The sequence below is a fragment of the Lithobates pipiens genome, unplaced genomic scaffold (genome assembly GCF_037356315.1).
Source record: "Lithobates pipiens isolate NorthernLeopardFrog02 unplaced genomic scaffold, aLitPip1_a1.2 Scaffold_22, whole genome shotgun sequence".
Lineage (NCBI taxonomy): Eukaryota > Metazoa > Chordata > Amphibia > Anura > Ranidae > Lithobates > Lithobates pipiens.
Window position 1 is genome coordinate 192091674 of NW_027507784.1, and position 17647 is coordinate 192109320.

Below are 17647 nucleotides of genomic sequence, written 5' to 3' on the forward strand. Positions count from 1 at the left end.
TAGGGTGGCTCCTGAATCTTGAACCAATGCAGGAGATGAAGTTCCTGGGCTATACGATAAACTCGCGCTCCAAAATGCTTTTCTGCCACAAGAGAACATGGAGAAGATCCAATCTCTCAGTTTTAGTCCAATCAGACATGGCAGTTTTACAAATTACAAATTACATTCCAGATGAATATCTTACAAAAGTGGTCGTACCAGAAATCGTTAGAAAAACAGATCAAAACGGGCACTCTGGTGGTTCAGCCAACCCTTTCCCCTAGACAAGCGTCTAACAACAGACGGGAGTTCCTGGGGTTGGAGAGCCCACCTGGATGGCCAAACCTCTCGGGGCCTGGTGCAAAACGGAAGCCCGAAAGTTCTCAAATTGGTGGGAACTAAAGGCTATTTTTCTCGGTCTCCTAGCCTTTCAACACGCGGTAAGGGGATGTCAGGGCTGGGCTCAGCCCTTCCTTCTCTGAGCTGGCTGCTCAGCTGTCGGCTAATTGCCAGCTCCTATCTCTCCACAGTTACTCAGCTGTTGATGATATCCTGCTCCTCAGTCCTGCCTAGTTAAGCCATCCAGTCCAGAGGAGCTCTGCCTTCACCTTGGTCAACATCACAGAAAGCATCTCCTGCGATCCTGTTCAAGACTTGCTTTGCTGACATCCGTTCAGGTTCTTTCCGACAATACGACAGCAGTAGCTTATGTATGGAAACAAGGAGGAACCAGGAGCAGACAACTTCTTGAAATGGCCAGTCAGCTACTTGCCTGGGCAGAAAAGAATGTGACCTCATTGTCAGCAGTCCACCTAAAGGGATCCCAGAATATGCTAGTAGACCTACTAAGCAGAAGGAAAGTGGTGGAAGCAGAGTGGAGTCTGAACCAAGAAGTTTTCTTGATGATCTCCAAAGCTTGGGGGCAACCTCAAATAGATCTGTTCGCCAGCCAACAGAACTCGAAAGTACAGTTCTCACTCCACCAAGAAGACCGGCTGTAGGTGTAGATGCTCTCGCACATCCATGGCATTACCAGCTGTGCTACACTTTTCCCCCTGCTACCACTGGTCCTAAGGAAATTCAGGGAGGAAAATACCAGTCTGATCCTGGTCACTCCCTTCTGGCTGAAAAGACCCTGGTTCGAGACACTACTAAACCTGGCCGCAAAAACTCCATGGAAGCTGCCGTCCAGAGAGAACCTGCTAACACAGGGGTCTGTGAACCACCCGGAAGCAGACAGGTTACATCTAACTGCTTGGTTTCTAAAGAAGACCTCCTAAAAGCCAAGGGACTGTCTGATAAATTAGTGAAGACCCTACTCTCTAGTAGAAAGGAGGTAACTCGGGCCATATACCTGAAAATTTAGAAAAAGTTAAATTCCTGGTGCACTTCTAAAGGTCTCCAGCTCAAAAGTTTAGTGTCAGTCTTAGAATTTCTCCATGGCAGAATGGAGAAGGGGCTGGCAGCCAGCACCCAGAAAACCCAGGTGGCGGCTTTATCAGTTTTCTTTCAAGAAGACTCTATCCGGAGAAGTCTTAATTCAATTTTTTTAGGGCACTCGCACAGAATAGGCCAGTAGCCCTTAAAGTTTTTCCCAGTTGGGATTTGTCTGTTTTACAGGGTCTCATGAGAGCTCCGTTTAAACCCTTACAGAAAGCATCCTTAAAAAGCCCAGTTCTTAAAACAATTTTTCTGGTAGCCATCACGTTGGCAAGAAGGGTCGGCAAGATTCAGGCCCTAGTAGTCACAGAAGCGTTCCTAAAGGTGTTTTCAGACCACCGTTCACAGGAAATAGTCTTTCCGACTTTCTCCTCGGCTCCTTCCAATCCAGGAGAAGAAGCTTTCCAAACATAGAAAGTGTAGTAGGCATCTCCTCACATCCAAACAGTCACCAAAGAATTCAGAACATCAAATGCTCTCTTTGTGATATTCTCAGGCTCACATAAAGGGGAGAAAGCTTCCAAAACCACACTGGGCAGATGGCTTAGATGGGCAATCACGGAGGCCTTCAAAGCTAAGGGAGAAATACCCGTCTCAGGTGTTGCTGCTTATTTTACGAGATCAACGGCAGTTTCCTGGGCCAAAAGGGCCGGTGCTACGCCTGAAAATATTTGCAAGGCTGCCACTTGGTCCAACTACTCGACATTTCTCCGACATTATAGGTTGGACCTACTGTCTGCTGCAGATCAAGCCTTTGGCAGCAGGGTACTATAGGCAGTTGTCCCACCCTAGGGTAAGTTTCTTGGTTATCCTCTCCAAGGTTGTACTGAAAGGCGATTTGAGAAAGGCTTAGACTTAGAAGTGGTTTAAGTATCTATCATGGTTGTTTGGTTTTCTGGGCTTTGTTTTCCAGTATGTAGGTGACCACACAATAACTGAGGCCATGGTGGAAGAGGAGGGATTTAAAGACTGGATTTGTTTCCTGGAAAATGGGCTGCGCTGTCCAACGTTGTCCTGAAAGGCTGTTAGAAAGACCATCACCAGTAAGTCTTTTTTTTGGTATGAAGTCAGCTAAGGTAACCAGAATATTGTGATCCAGCAATATGGCAATATGAAATTTTCCCATCAAGCTCCCGTGCCCATTGTAGGTGCTTCTGGCTCTGGACATGGATTGGCATTGGCACACTCCCCAGCAGCGGTGGACTGACAACTAATGGGGCCCCCGGGCAATAGTAGATTATGGGGCCACACAGTATACACAGACATGTACACACAGTATACACAGACATGTTTCTATTGGCTGAGAAGGTACTGGAGAGGTGGGGCAGCTGTAATCTCTGGATTTTTAGACCTAAAGGATGTCGGTCAGGGACATTTCAGAGACAGATGTAAAAAAAACACAGATTTTTACATACTGTCCCTGGTTTTACTGAGGCTGTCAACCCTGATGGGGCCCCCTAGTAGCTCGGGGCCCTCGGGCAGTGCCCGAGTTGCCCAATGGTCAGTCCGCCCCTGCTCCCCAGTTCTTGCAATCTCTTTCTAAGGGAACCCTAGTTATTATCTATGGCAATATTGTTCCCTAATTTTACAGCGATTTGTAGCTCAGTTGCTCAGTGATTGAGCAAGCATGCCATCCTACTGATCTAGCACTATTTTTAACCAGCAGCAGTGACAAATTGCTTCTTAGTCATTACGGCAATTACATCTCTAGCTACAAATATCCCTGGTAATTTGTAATTTTTTCACTGCTACGAAATCGTTTGTCTGACATGGTTCTAAACCTGGCCATACAGAAATTTGTCAGCCAAAACAGGACCCGCATCCAATCAGTTGCAGGAATTGTTTGTGGATTTTCACATCTGATAGGGTTGCCTGTTAAAATATAATTGTAGCAGCAAGAGATTCGTTCATCCATGCTGTCTAGCCTGGAGGGAGGAATTGGCTAGATTTTTTTACCATTCAATCTGAACATAAAAATAAATCTGTGTATGACAAGCTTAAAGGACACATGTTGTTATCACCTGAGCAATCTTAGTATTGTAAAAAGTATAACAAAGGCAGAACCAAAGACTCTCTAAGGTCATGGTGGTGCAAACATCAGTGTTCTAAAACAGAGTAAGGTATGAACCGTCAACAGTTTTTGCTAAATGCATAAAAAAAATACACATTTTACAGGGAGGGGACTTGTTAAAAAAAATTAAAAAAGGAAACCAAGATTTAAAGTGTAACTACACTACATTATCCCCTTTAAATCTTTACTTATCCTAGTCATCACTAAAGCAATCATAGGGTTTGAATCCTGGTCCTATGGGCGTTTCTATTTTGTTGCAGGTCTTCGAGAGGTTAAAGGTGCCAATATACAAGAACATTAAACAGAATGGGCTGCCCTGTGTGCGTTTGTCACCTAAAAGAAGTCCCTGCTCCTTACTGGACGTCAAACATCATGTGATTTTTTAAAGGGACATTTTTGTTGCAATTGCCATTTGGCAATCACAGCAAAATCACTAAACATTTGGGGTGCCATTTAGAATGAATGGCATCCAAATGCGCATCTTGTTTGTTGCAGCAGTTTCCACGCAATTTGGAATTGTGGGCAGAAGTGCGGCGATTCCATCTGTGATTTCAAACCTGTGAATGGGGCCTAAAGTCTGTAGACATATGTGGACAGCTGTATTTGCTTGTTATACTGTACATCCAGACTCTGCTTAACCGCCTTGCAGTGCAGTGGTTGTGCTTTACTGTTCCTTTTCATATCACAGGTCTATAAATGAGCACATTCATTAAAGCAGTGCATTCCTGTGTGGTTTAATATCTCATTTAAAGACTAAGTTCAAGAGGGCACATGCATGGCCAGACCTAATGCTTGCCTGAACCACTCCCAGCACTCTGAGCTTCATTTTTGTACCCCGCTTTTCACTGTCACCCGGGCTGAATGCCACTATCACAGGGGCCTGCTCAATGTCATTCCGGCCAGTGGGGACGACTCATGGGGACACCCATGATCTGCCTTGTGAGACAGGCAGAGGATACAAGATGGTAACCGGCGCCGGCTCCACAAAAGCAGCGAGGGAGCAGCCTCAGAGGAACAAGGGGAAGCTTCCTGGCCCCGGGGTAAGCTCCATTGATTCCCCTAAAGCCACCCAGTCCACAGGGGAGCTGGTGGATCCCTCTTGCTCCCTCCCCAGTGCGGTCAGATCCCCTTCACAAGCCTCAACACAGTCCCCAGGCTGGGACTCCCATGCTTCCTCAGCCCTGAATAGGGAAATGGCAGAAATCTTTCTGAGTCAGACCAGCGGCCAAGAACCAGATCGCAATAGCCCTGAGCGGTCCTCAACTCCTCTACCAGCACCATTGCCATACTCTGTCGACGCTATACTGCTTGCCTGATTTGCTGATATGCTACAAAGGGAGTTGGGGAAGGCCACCACTTAATTGGCTTCCGACTTGAAACACGATTTTCAGGAATTGGGCCAACGCTCGGACAGTATTGACTCTAAAGTAGATGGCACAGTCCACAGAGTGGACCAAAATTCCACCATTAGAAATTAATTAAATGATCATTTAGAAGAAGTGTATGCTAAAATCGCCAATCTCAAAAATCACACCAGATGCTACAATTTTCATATTAGACAGATGTCTCGTTCACCTATTTTGATGCAATTGGTGGTACCAGATATTGACAAAATCCATATGGAGATTGATCATATCCACAGAGCTCTAGTTCCCCTGAAACCGGATGGCCCCCCCAGGGATGTGATTGTGAAACCACTTCTTCAGGGTCAAAGAGGTGGTCATGCATTACGCTAGGGAACACAATTCTTTGCAGACATTTCTTTTCTTACATCATTCTTTTCTTACAGAGCCATAGTAGTTACTATGTGGGTTTATATGGGCCTCTGATAGGTGATGGGCACTGGCATGCCTCTAAGGCAAGACGTGTACTCCCTATATAACCCCTGCCACTACTGGTAGGCCTCAGTTTTTTCTCTAGTGTCTAAGGTGTTGGTCACGAGTAAAGATGTGCTGTGCTAAACTCCACTGGAAGCTTCCTTGCTTGGGCTAGCCATGCTGACCGGATCCTTTCTGATGTCTTTTCATGGGCGAAATGAATGGTACTCGGGCCACGTGTCTGAAGAAATGAGGTTTTGCTTGCGAACACTTCTCTTTGGAGAGCTGGACCCTGGGATCCAGTACTTTGATAGTACGGCCAAAAGGTTTTTTACTGGCAGGGTGCTGTCACAGGTCCAGGATTGTGGGTAACCTGAGGTTCCCCTGTTCCTGAAGGTTTCCTAAAAAGGTCTCTGAGCCCACCGTGAAGGGTGAAGATTGGGTCTTTATCTCTGATAAACCCTGCTGCGAAGAAAGGTAAGGGAGATTTTCTCAGGAATTTCGCCTTCTATGTATAATGTTGTCATGCCTATCTGTCACCACTGGGGGCTGTATTGAGTACTCACCGACCGGACGCTGGAAATGGCATAGAAGCCTTCATTTCTCCTCTCCTCCGGCCACAACAGATCCTCCGGTAAGGGGGGTCTGGTCTCCTCCTGGGCCCCCAATATTGTTTTTTTTTCCCCTCGGGGAATAGGATGCCTAAGTAGTTTCCTTTTAAAAAAAAAAAAAAAAAAAAAAAAAAAAAAGAAGGACAGACTGCAGCCGCTCAGCGGAAGATATATCCCGCCGCCATATCTGCAGACGCTGCTCGCGCGGGTAAGCACTTTCCTTTGAAAGGAAAGGGGGAGCGTAATTTGCACAGCGGGCATGGCTAATGGCCTTAGACGCCGACCACACGTACAGGAAGTGATTTAAGCGCTGTGTGTGTAGCTACTGCCTGGCTGTGGAGGGACAGAGCAGGAGGTTGGCTGGATCAGGTTTGGTGACACAGGCATTTCCCTTTGACACATTGTACTTTAAACAGGCTATTATTAAAAGCAACTATTGAGCTGAACTATAGCCTAGCAGTGTACATTCTTTTGCTGGTAGTGCCTCTGCTTTGTGCTTCAGGCTATGAGTGGCAAAGGGACCAGGAACTCCTCTAAGGGTTCTAAAGGGTCAATGGTTACACAAAAAACTAAAACAATTTCCAAAAGAATGTCATCCTCCTCTGAGAGTGATGCGGCTGGTCAGATAGAGCCATCAGGGGAATCTGTAATTGCAGGTACGCAAGACGCTTCAGCCCCTGAGTATGTCACACAAGAGGTTTTGTTTTCTACCATTGCTGGCTTGGAAAAGAAGATTGATGCTATTTTATCCCTCCATAGTGGGGTCAAAGGTAGCAGATCCCCATCTAGTACTACTGCTCAGGACTCTCTTTTTGAGGTTCAGGAGGCCGGGGATCAGGATCTTCCCAAAGATTTGGAAGATACTGGTTTATCCTCTTCTGAGGATCCTTATATAGAAGGAGTAACATCACAAGACAGGTTGCTTGTGCACTCTCTTACTAAATTGGTTAGTTCAACCTTTTTGCTGCCTGCAGCGCAGGCACTTGATGAAACCACCTCTAATGTGGGATCATTAAAACCTCCTCCATCTGGGGATGCCTTTCCTATTCATGCATGGCTAAAGAAGCTAATGTATGCTGAACTATTCTTCTACATATTTTTGGTAAAAAAAAAAAAAAAGCGTATATTGATTGGTTTGCGCAAAATTTATAGCGTCTACAACAATAGGGAATAGTTTTATGGCATTTTTATTATTAACATTTTTTTTACTAGTAATGATCAGCGATTTTTATCGCGACATTATGGCGGACACTTTTGGCGCCATTTTGGGACCATTCACATTTATACAGCAATCAGTGCAATTAAAAATGCATCGATTACTGTGTAAATGTGACTGGCAGTGAAGGGGTTAACCACTAGGTGGCGCCGTAGGGCTTAAATGTGTACTAGGGAGTGATTCTAGCTGTGGGGGGGGCTGTGTTTGACATGACACTAATTACTGATCGGAGGGAGCTGTGATCAGTGTCAGTGTTATTAGGCAGAACGGGAAAATGCTTATTTACATTAGCATTTCCCCATTCTTCCTCTCCGTGAGATGATTGTGGCTATCCCCGCGGACATCGAGTCCACGGGAACTACGATCAAGCGCACGGAGCTCCCGTTGGGCGCTCCCGCAAGCCGCCTCTTAAACGGCAATGTACAGGTACGTTAATCTTCCTGTACGTGCCCTTCTGCCGCAGTATATATGCGTGAGGCGATCGGGAAGCGGTTAAACAGATATACAGTATATCAAAATGATTCAAATGGAATACCTAACAGACCAAGGTGAGCAAAAAAAAAAGACGTTTGTTAGGGTTTAAATACACTGTTACTATAAAAAACTTGGGTACATCCTTGAGCCCAGGTTCACACTGAGCTGCGGGAATGAAGCCGTGCGAGTTCAGCTGATCTCGCACGATTTCACTCCCGCATGTCAGTCCCGATTTCGGCTGCGATTTGCATCCCTACTGCCAGCAATTGCCACCGATTTGACATGTCAAATTGCACCGTCAACAAGGGCTGATACTCATTAGCAACAAAATGTTTTCAATAAGATAAAAAAAATTCAGCTGAAAGTGACTACTAGTTATACTTTGATCTGGATAAATGAGGACCTCAACATACACAGTATACTAAAGTTTGTCTACTGTTTGTGTTTATATATGGTATCATGTGATTGGGAAGGGCAGTAAAGACAAAACGATGCAAACAAAAAAGAAAACACGCCACAATACTTGTGAATTTTTAATTTTTTTTCCAATTTAAACAAATTAGGGTTTTCTAACATTCAATAAACTGGCAATGCCTCCTGTGAAACCACTCAATTTGTAATCCTTTCTTACATGCCATCTGTTTGCAGTGGTTGGGTATTTTCAGTAATGTTAGTTGTTTTCTGGTTTGGTCCGATACTTCTTCCAAGGGTGCTCAGTTTCTTCTGCATCCATCCATTCCAGCCAACGGTTGTAATAACCGCGGAAGCCATCAATCTTCTCAAGGAACACATTCTTTTTCTGGTACTGTAAAGAAAATTGTACTCGTTTTAACAGCTAAAAGATGACACACTGTTGTGGTCAGGCTTAGCCTGTATTCACACCTCTCCATGAATTAGTATTAATTTTTATTATCGTTGTCCTTGTTATTGTGATCTTTGCGTTGTCTTGTTGAACGTAATTGTATCTTAGTAATTTCCCTTTAGGATTAATAAAGAATTCTGAATGGCAAAGCTGTGTACATGCATTGATGTGCCTTAAAAAGTGTGAATGTGTCCTTAGAAAAATGTACTCTTTAATATATTATAAGCTGGTCATAGACAGTTCGAATCTTGGATTTTCCATGTGATAATTGCCACTGGCAATAAACATTGTGTTCTCCTGGCCTGGCCCCTGTGCCCCCCCCCTCCCCCACACACCATCCCTACTGGGAGAACACAAAAGCTCCATGGAAGATATACCCCCATAAACACTGTCACTGTCAGTGTTGAAATAAAATAAATCGCACCATCTATGACTGGCATAAGTGTTACATTGTACTAGGACACCAGGGGACAGTTTTCCATTGTTCTGGGACCAAAGACACACATGCTGCCCAATACAATACAAAATAACAAAGGCCATGGGGGTGGTTTACCAAAAAAAAAAAATAATAATAATAAAATAAAAAAAAAACTCCTCATGCAGGGGAATTTAAATACAATCCTAAATTATTATCTTTTAGAAATACTTTGCACATACAGAGATATCAGGAGTTTCACAGAGATACTAGTGCTGTAGTTGCAGGTATCACAAGGTGCCTGCACTCTAGCACTGCGCTTCTTTAGAAATATTTGAGCCCAGATTGGATTGTTTTTAGAGCTCAGTACAGCATTAGCTTGGAAATCCTTTTTTCGGGTGCATCATGTACAGAAGGGATTTGCTAAGCATTTCACAAACTTTATGAAGCCCTCACCTATACTCTTGGAAGTGCTAAAATACTCAAGAGGGTTGAGTAGCTACCTTCAGAAGGATTTTTTTTTAAAATATAAAAATGCTTAAATTGCAATTTCCCTTTTGCAGCCAAATTAGGAAAAAAACCTACTTTATATTTATTACATTTTCTAATTCACATAGCAAACCGTATTAAAAAAAAGAAAATAAAAAAAAAAGAAAATGCTGCCTACATTTTACTTGTTCTTTTCTGAGGACGCCAAACTGAATGGGCGAGGGAGGGAATATTTTGCATAATTAACCCTGTCTGTATGGTGATGGCAGATCTTATCGATTTTAAACTACATTAAACACTGTGGGTTTAAAGATCTAGAAGCTGGGATTCTATGGTAATGAGGAAAAAATGCAACGCAGCATGTCTCCGTTAGTGGCTGTCTCATTTCAAATTGTTTAGAGTAACTTGCAGTCCACCCAATACCTGCTTCAAACAAACACCTATAATAGTAAGACATTTGGAAAAAAAAATATATTTTTTTTGGTATGCTGTGGGAATGGGAAAACATAACAAACATATACCTGTAGTGAGGTTTTCTTCAATTTGACTGCAAAAGTGGACATACACACAAGATGTACTTGGGCATAAATAATGTTAAACCACTTCCCGCCCAAGGCTGACGCCCTGGACTTTGAGTGGAGATATCGGAATGATGCCTGCAGCTGCTCAGCCGCTTGATTCTTTTTACAGGCAGCGGGAGGGAACGTCCCTCCCACCGCCCTCTGGTGCTTCTACTGGCTGGTCTGTGCGATCGGCAAGCCGGAGAATATATCAGCCAATGGTGGCTGTTTATTATAGAGCTGACTGAGGACCAGATGGTACCTGGACATCTCTATCTGCCATTTATTCCCTAGGGTTTCTGCTAAAAAAAAATAAATAAAATAAAATAAAAAATAAAAAACCACATGGCCTGCTGAGGGAGGAGCCAGGGCTGTTGCTTCTCCTCCTGGCCAAACAGGAAGTGGTTCCCGCTTTCCAACTGGCCAGGAGGAGAAGTAGGCAGACATTAGTAAATATTAATTCGCTAATGTCACACAACTGGGTGGGCTCAGGGTGCAGTCTCTACACCCTGAGCCCACCCTTTTTTGAAGCCAATTAGAGCCTCAGGCTCCAATCACGTGCTTAAAAAAAAAAAAATAAAAAAAAAAATAAAACCCCATTGAACTCCATGTGTCCGGCACCCTGCATGGAAAGACCGCCACTGGTTAATGTAAAATAAATGTTGTTTTGCCGCAGCTGGAGCATTACAGCCAGCCATAAAAGTGAATAGCTGTATTAATTTGCTTCTCCGCACCAGCACTCACCCGCACATGAGCATACAATGTCATTTTCCAAATGCTACTCTCCGACATCTGGTAAAATATGTTGTACACGTATATGTAGGTAAAGTCCAATGCAAAAAAGCAGGGGCATAAGGCCATTGTATCCTATAAAGCAGCGGCCTCCAAACTTTCTAGTTCTAGAAATGGCAAGTTTACTGTCCTTCAGACTTTAGGGAGGCCAGATTGTGCCCAGTGGGAGTAAACAATGCCATGTCTTTGGTATTAGGGGGAGAAAGAGTTGGTGTCAGAGAGAGGAATAGTGCCCCATTTTTCTTGTCAATGGAAGGAATTACGCCCATTCGTTGTTGTCAGTGGAAGGAATAGTGTTGTTGGTGTCAGTGGCAGGAAGAATGCCTCAAGGCCGGATAAAGGCAAGCAAAGGGCCGTAGTTTGGAGACCACCGCTATAAAGCTTCTTAACCACTTTCAGACCGGACCATTTTGCTGGTCAATGACCAGAGGTCTTTTTACAATTTGGCACTGCGCTGCTTTAACTGGTAATTGCGCGGTCATGCAATGTTGTACCCAAACAAAATTTGCGTCCTTTTCTTCCCACAAATAGAGCTTTCTTTTGATGGTATTTGATTGCCTCTGCGATTTTTATTTTTTGCGATATAAACGTAAAAAGACCGCAAATTTTGAAAAAAAATGATATTTTCTAATTTTGTTATTAGAAAAATCCAATAAACTCAATTTTAGTCATACATTTAGGCCAAAATGTATTCAGCCACATGTCTTTGGTAAAAAAAAAGTAAATAACTGTATATTTATTGGTTTGCGCAAAAGTTGTCACATCTACAAACTAAGGTACGTTTTCTGGAATTTACGCAGCTTTTAGTTTACGACTGCCTATCTCATTTCTTGAGGTGCTAAAATGGCAGGGCAGTACAAAACCCCCCCAAATGACCCCATTTTGGAAAGTAGACCCCCTAAGGAAATTGATAAGAGGCATGTTGAGCCCATTGAATATTTTATTTTTTTGCCTCAAGCGATTGAATAATGACAAAAAAAAAAATTTTTTTTTTTTTTTTTACACAAAGTTGTCACTAAATGATATATTGCTCACACATGCTATGGGCATATGTGAAATGACACCCCAAAATAAATTCTGCTGCTTCTCCTGAGTACGGGGATACCACATATGTGGGACTTTTTGGGAGCCTAGCCGCGTACGGGGCCCCGAAACCCAAGCACCGCCTTCAGGCTTTCTAAGGGCGTAAATTTTTGATTTCACTTCTCACTACCTATTACAGTTTTGAAGGCCATAAAATGCCAAGATGGCACAAAACCCCCACAAATGACCCCATTTTAGAAAGTAGACACCCCAAGCTATTTGCTGAGAGGCATGTTGAGTCCATGGAATATTTTATATTTTGCCACAAGTTGCGGGAAAATTACAAACTTTTATTTTTATTTTATTTTTTTCACAAAGTTGTCACTAAATGATATATTGCTCACACATGCTATGGGCATATGTGAAATGACACCAAAAAATAAATTCTGCTGCTTCTCGTGAGTACAGGGATACCACATATCTGGGACTTTTTGGGAGCCTAGCCGCGTACGGGGCCCCGAAATCCAAGCACCGCCTTCAGGCTTTCTAAGGGCGTAAATTTTTGATTTCACTTCTCACTACCTATTACAGTTTTGAAGGCCATAAAATGCCAAGATGGCACAAAACCCCCACAAATGACCCCATTTTAGAAAGTAGACACCCCAAGCTATTTGCTGAGAGGCATGTTGAGTCCATGGAATATTTTATATTTTGCCACAAGTTGCGGGAAAATTACAAACTTTAATTTTTTTTTATTTTTTTTTCACAAAGTGGTCACTAAATGATATATTGCTCACACATGCTATGGGCATATGTGAAATTACACCCCAAAATAAATTCTGCTGCTTCTCTTGAGTACGGGGATACCACATGTGTGGGATTTTTTGGGAGCCTAGCCGCCTACGGGGCCCCGAAAGCCAAGAACCGCCTTCAGGTTTTCTAAGGGCGTAAATATTTGACTTCACTCCTCACTACCTATTACAGTTTTGAAGGCCATAAAATGCCAAGATGGCACAATCCCCCCCCCCAAATGCCCCCATTTTGGAAAGTAGACACCCCTAAATTTAGGGGTACACTAGTGAGACTCACAGGTAAAAAAGCACCTAGGCTGTCAGCGACTGTATCAAAACGCTACAAGAAAAACTGTTAGCGATCGCAGGGATCAGGCCTGACTCTGCGAACGCTGCAGTTATGCGTGTTGTGTTTTGTAAGTGACAGTGATCGATCGATACTGCACTTGGGTGGGCTGGTCTGGGCTTGGCGGAGGGGCTAAACGCAGGTGCTAGCAGGTATCTGGGCTGATCCCGCTAACAATGCGTTTTGGGAAACCTAAACTGCTGGCGACGCTAATATAGATCTGATCAGATACTATATTACTAAGGGAGGTGTATGCTTTGTGCGTGGGTGTTAGCGGTACTGGCACTAACCTGACGCTGCCTGGGGCGACGCAGACCCTATCTGACCCTCAAACTTATATCACCCGCCGGGTGATCAGGGGGTCAAACCTTTATTAGGTAATAAATGGCGGGTGCCCTGAAACTATAAAAAAATAACTAACCAACCAGCGTCACCTGTAACAGTTATATGGTGATCACTGGTGAAAGGGTTAACTAGGGGGCAATCAGGGGGCTTTATGCGGTAGTATATGGGGGTCCCTGGCGCTATAAAAAGCTGCGGCGAACCTAAATACCTACCTGCCTAACTAGCGTCACCTGTGACACTAATACAGCGATCAGAAAAATTATCGCTTATTAGGCTGGGTTCACACTGGAGCGATGCGGGAACGCCACGAATCCGCGGCGGGTTCCCGCATCGCATGCCTCCCGGCGGCAGTTCACACTGCCCTATGCGAACTGCTGGGAGTGTCAGTGAAATGTTAATGACACCCCCAGATCAGTTCGCATATCGCAGTGCGATCTGCAAACTCGGATCGCATGGTGTGAACACCCATGCAATCCGATTCTGCTGCGGACCAAAAAAAGGGTCCCGTGCGAATTTGCGGCGGGTGCGACGCAAATTCAGCTATACTATCTGTATGGCTGAACTCGAATCGCACAGAGATCGGATGTGATTTGCACTGCAGTGCGAATCACATCCGTTCTCATAAACCGCTGCAATGTGAACCCAGCCTTAGTGACACTGGCGACGGGGGGTGATCACGGGGTTAAACCTTTATTGGGGGGGTTAAGGGGGTACCTTAGAACTAAAGGGGGCTAACCCTAATTGCCCTAACAGTTATTACAGTCACAAATGACACCAATTCAAAAAAAAAAAAAAATGCAATTGGTGTCACTGTGACTGGGGGGGCAGGGGTGATTGGGGGGGTGATCGGGGGGTGAGAGTGTGCCTGGCATGTTCTACTGTGTAGTGTCGTGTTGGTGCAACTCACCGATCCTCTCTCCTCTGTGCCGGAACGAAAAATACCGACACGGAGAAGAGATTACATCACTTCCTCTGCCTGTGTTTACATTACAGGAGAGGAAGTGATGTCACGCCTCAATTCCATTCGTCAGGAGCGATCGCGAGGGGGTGGCCATGAACGAATGGCCGCCCCCTCATCCCGGATCGCTCCTGAACGGATACCGACTGCCGCTGGCACCGGGGGGGGGGCCCGATCGGGCCCCCCACCCGCGGGAAGGCAGGGACGTATATATACGCCCATATGCCTGCCCGTGCCATTCTGTCGACGTATATCGTCGTGCGGCGGTCGGCAAGTGGTTAAAGGCTTGCCGAGAGCTACATCCAGCAGTACTATTAAAATCTTTAGCCAACACTCCAATACTTGACCTAAAGGGACATTGAAGAAATCTACTTGACCTTTAAAATGCTTTGTAAAGGTTTTCAGAAGATGGTGGTCCTAAAAAAAAAGTGTCTAGAAACCTCTGAAATGCTTTGCTGGAATGGGAGGCTCTCCAGATTAGGGTTGTGTGTATAGGGCTTAGTAAATACCCATCAACCTTTGCGCTGACAGAAAACACATATCAGATTTAAGACATGAAAGCCCAACTCCAGCCAAAACCTTTTATTTTGTTTTTTAGCTCAATGGGTTAGAGCTTTTAGCAAATTTATATTAACATGTTCCCTGCTGGGAGATTGGTTTTCACTTCCTGTTAAGTCAGGAAGTGGCGGGAAAGCTCTTAAATGGGGACAAATCAGAAACACCTTGTTAGGCAAGCGAGGCAGGGTTGGAACATAGGACAATTTTAATGAAATAAATATGCCGGCTGTGCCTTCCTGTCTCAGTGGTAACTGCACCACCATTTCTTGCATGGGTGGCAAAGACAGGAAGAAAAAACATCCCAGTAAGCTCACATATAGAAATTCAAATCTGAGATAGGTGTGAACCTAGCGCAAAAGAGAGACAAAATCTATGCGTTTTTGCTGCCTAAATTTGCATTCCTCCAAAAAAAAAGGTGCATGCACCTTTTCAAAAATGCGGCCGAACACACTGCGGGCTGAGATGTGTGGGGTGTCATTAAGAATGAATGGCAGCCCCACCCATCTCCTAAGAGCAGCACAATTTGACTGTGGGTGAACCTAGCCGTATACTCCAAAATTGTAAAAATATATTGGCTTGACTTGGGGTGGTGTTCAGGGGAAAAAAAAAAAAGGGTACCAGTAATTACATAGGATTGCGAGCAATATTATGTACTCAAGTTGTCAGTCATCACAAATGTTAACTGTTCAAAAAAAAAACAGTTGAGAAGGCTAAATGTATTATTTATCCACTTTTACATGTCGATTTTACTTAATATTAATAGTAAATCATTCAATTGTTTACATACTCTGTCAAACGTTGGTGGATACTGGGCTGCAAACTCCAGTTGGCGTATCACGACTTCATTAGGGGCCACATTCCTGCATTTCATGTCCCGCAAGATATCGGTTAGGTAGATGTAATCTAATCTCTTTATGGCGACATTGATCAAGGTGCTGTATACATGGTTATTGGGTTGGAAACCAGCAATCTGTAAAACACGACACCAGCCTTTGGTTAATTTAAAGTACAAGTTCACATGCAGAACACTTACCTATAATATATTATGTGTATTTGTTTTTTCTGAGATTTAATCTTTAATCTTCCACCATATTCACAGTTGTTTATTGTGTTGCACAATTCTGGCCTTGTCCACTTTTTTTCTTTTCGGTGGTGATCTAAAATGGCTGCTGCAATCACTGCTCCCGACTGTACTCAGCATCCACACATAACATACCACAGTAGTGGCCACAAAAACCTCAGAATAAAAGCAGTACATGCCAAAAAGTTTCTGTCACATTAACCCTGCCCACATTTTAATGCAAAATCACATTTACATAAGAAATATGAGGGCTGCCATTGCAGATGCCTGGCTGTGCCTGATGTCACAACACAGACATGGAACAAGCATACTGTAAATCTTGATCGGGTCAGTGACTCAGACAGAACTTAATTCAAAGCATCAGAAGGACAGCCAGCAACTAGCATTAAAAACATCAGCAGTAGGAGTCCAGTTACCCAAAGCAGCAGTAACCATTTAATATAACAGGTGATAGAGAAAGCAGGACTCAGTAAATACACTCCCAGCAGCTCTGCATTGTGCTCTCTAGAATTTGGTTGCACTCAACTGCAGAAAACTCAGATTAAAAGTAAACCGAGTGATCTTTATGCCTTATACATAGTTGAGGTGTTTTCTGGATTTTTTTTTTTTAGCAGCTCATTGGTTACATGTGTTGCTCATTTGTTTACGAGTTAATAAAGTGATCTTCAGTATCTTTTTTTCATTACAATAAACTTCTAAAAAGAGCTGGTCATCAGGCCATTTGTTTCAACAACCTACTCATAATATATGTACATTTAACATATTTTAGGCAAGTTATTTACCTGTAAAATCCTGCTTTGTGTGGACTTTCAAAAGCCCCAAGAGAACTGCTGTCGAGTGCCATTACTCTGGATGTGATGCCAGCAGCTCCAGCAGACTTCCCCTTTCTCCCACCTATTTTTACTATATATCTTTATTTTAGCCACAAATAAATAACTAAAAGTAGATGCCAGAGTACAATTTACACATTGGGGGATTTCTATTATTATAACACTTTACTGACATGAATGTTAGGGATTGGAGGAGCATGTTCCCTAGGTGCATCATCTATTGCCTTAGAAGTATGCAGGTGATCTATAATCGGAGGAGTAGGTGAAAAGAGATATTGAGGAGGATAACAAATAAATAAAACAAATAACAAAGCTTCCATAAGACTTGGCTTTTTTCCACATGGGTTCACAGCAAAAGCCAGCTCCCTGAGACAGACCCTGTGGGAGGTATAAATGGTCACGCATTTGGAGTGGAAGTGCGATAAGGCAGACATGTATTATCGTTAAGGGAGGCATAACAACTGCTATTATTGAGACCCAGAGGAAAAAATAAACAGTAAGCAAAGCTTAATGGGTAACCATTAAGGTCTAGGAATCGGGGTTGCCCTGGATTGAAAGTTGGGAGGTGAATCTGGGTGGAGAGAGCGTATGAACTTCTCTGTATCTGACGGATCCTGAAAAGTAAGCTGGTCCCCGTTAGGTGCTTTGAGGCGGTGTGCAGCAGGGAATGCCAGCGTGAATTTTATTGCTGATGAAGCACTGTGCTGAAAGATGTGCTGAAAGGCTTTCCTTTTCTTGGAGACTTCTATCGAGTAGTCAGCAAAGATCAGAATTAAAAATTCCATCAATCTGCAGGGATCTGGCTTGCCTGTATTTTTGCATTATGGATGCTTTATTCGCATAATTCAGGTATTTCGCAATAATCGGTCGAGAGGTGGTTCATTCAGAGGAGTATAACCCATACAATGTGCCCTTCGGGCAGGCCTAGGGCTTCAGGAATGCGCCGGGTGCAAAATTCTGAAATTGCAAAAGACTGAAATGATTCAAGT

The 17647-nt window shown here is 43.7% G+C and overlaps 1 protein-coding gene across 1 annotated transcript in view; it reads right to left on the reverse strand.

Moving 5' to 3' along the window:
* Nucleotides 1-8128: 8128 nt before the first annotated feature.
* Nucleotides 8129-17647, reverse strand: part of PTCD1 (pentatricopeptide repeat domain 1) — a 40035-nt gene continuing 30516 nt past the window's right edge. The window contains exons 8-9 of the mRNA XM_077448754.1: nucleotides 15535-15717; nucleotides 8129-8413 (exon numbers count right to left, since the gene is read on the reverse strand). Of these exons, the coding sequence (XP_077304880.1) occupies nucleotides 8279-8413; nucleotides 15535-15717 (318 nt within the window). The 3' untranslated portion in view covers nucleotides 8129-8278. The remainder of the gene's footprint in view (nucleotides 8414-15534; nucleotides 15718-17647) is intronic.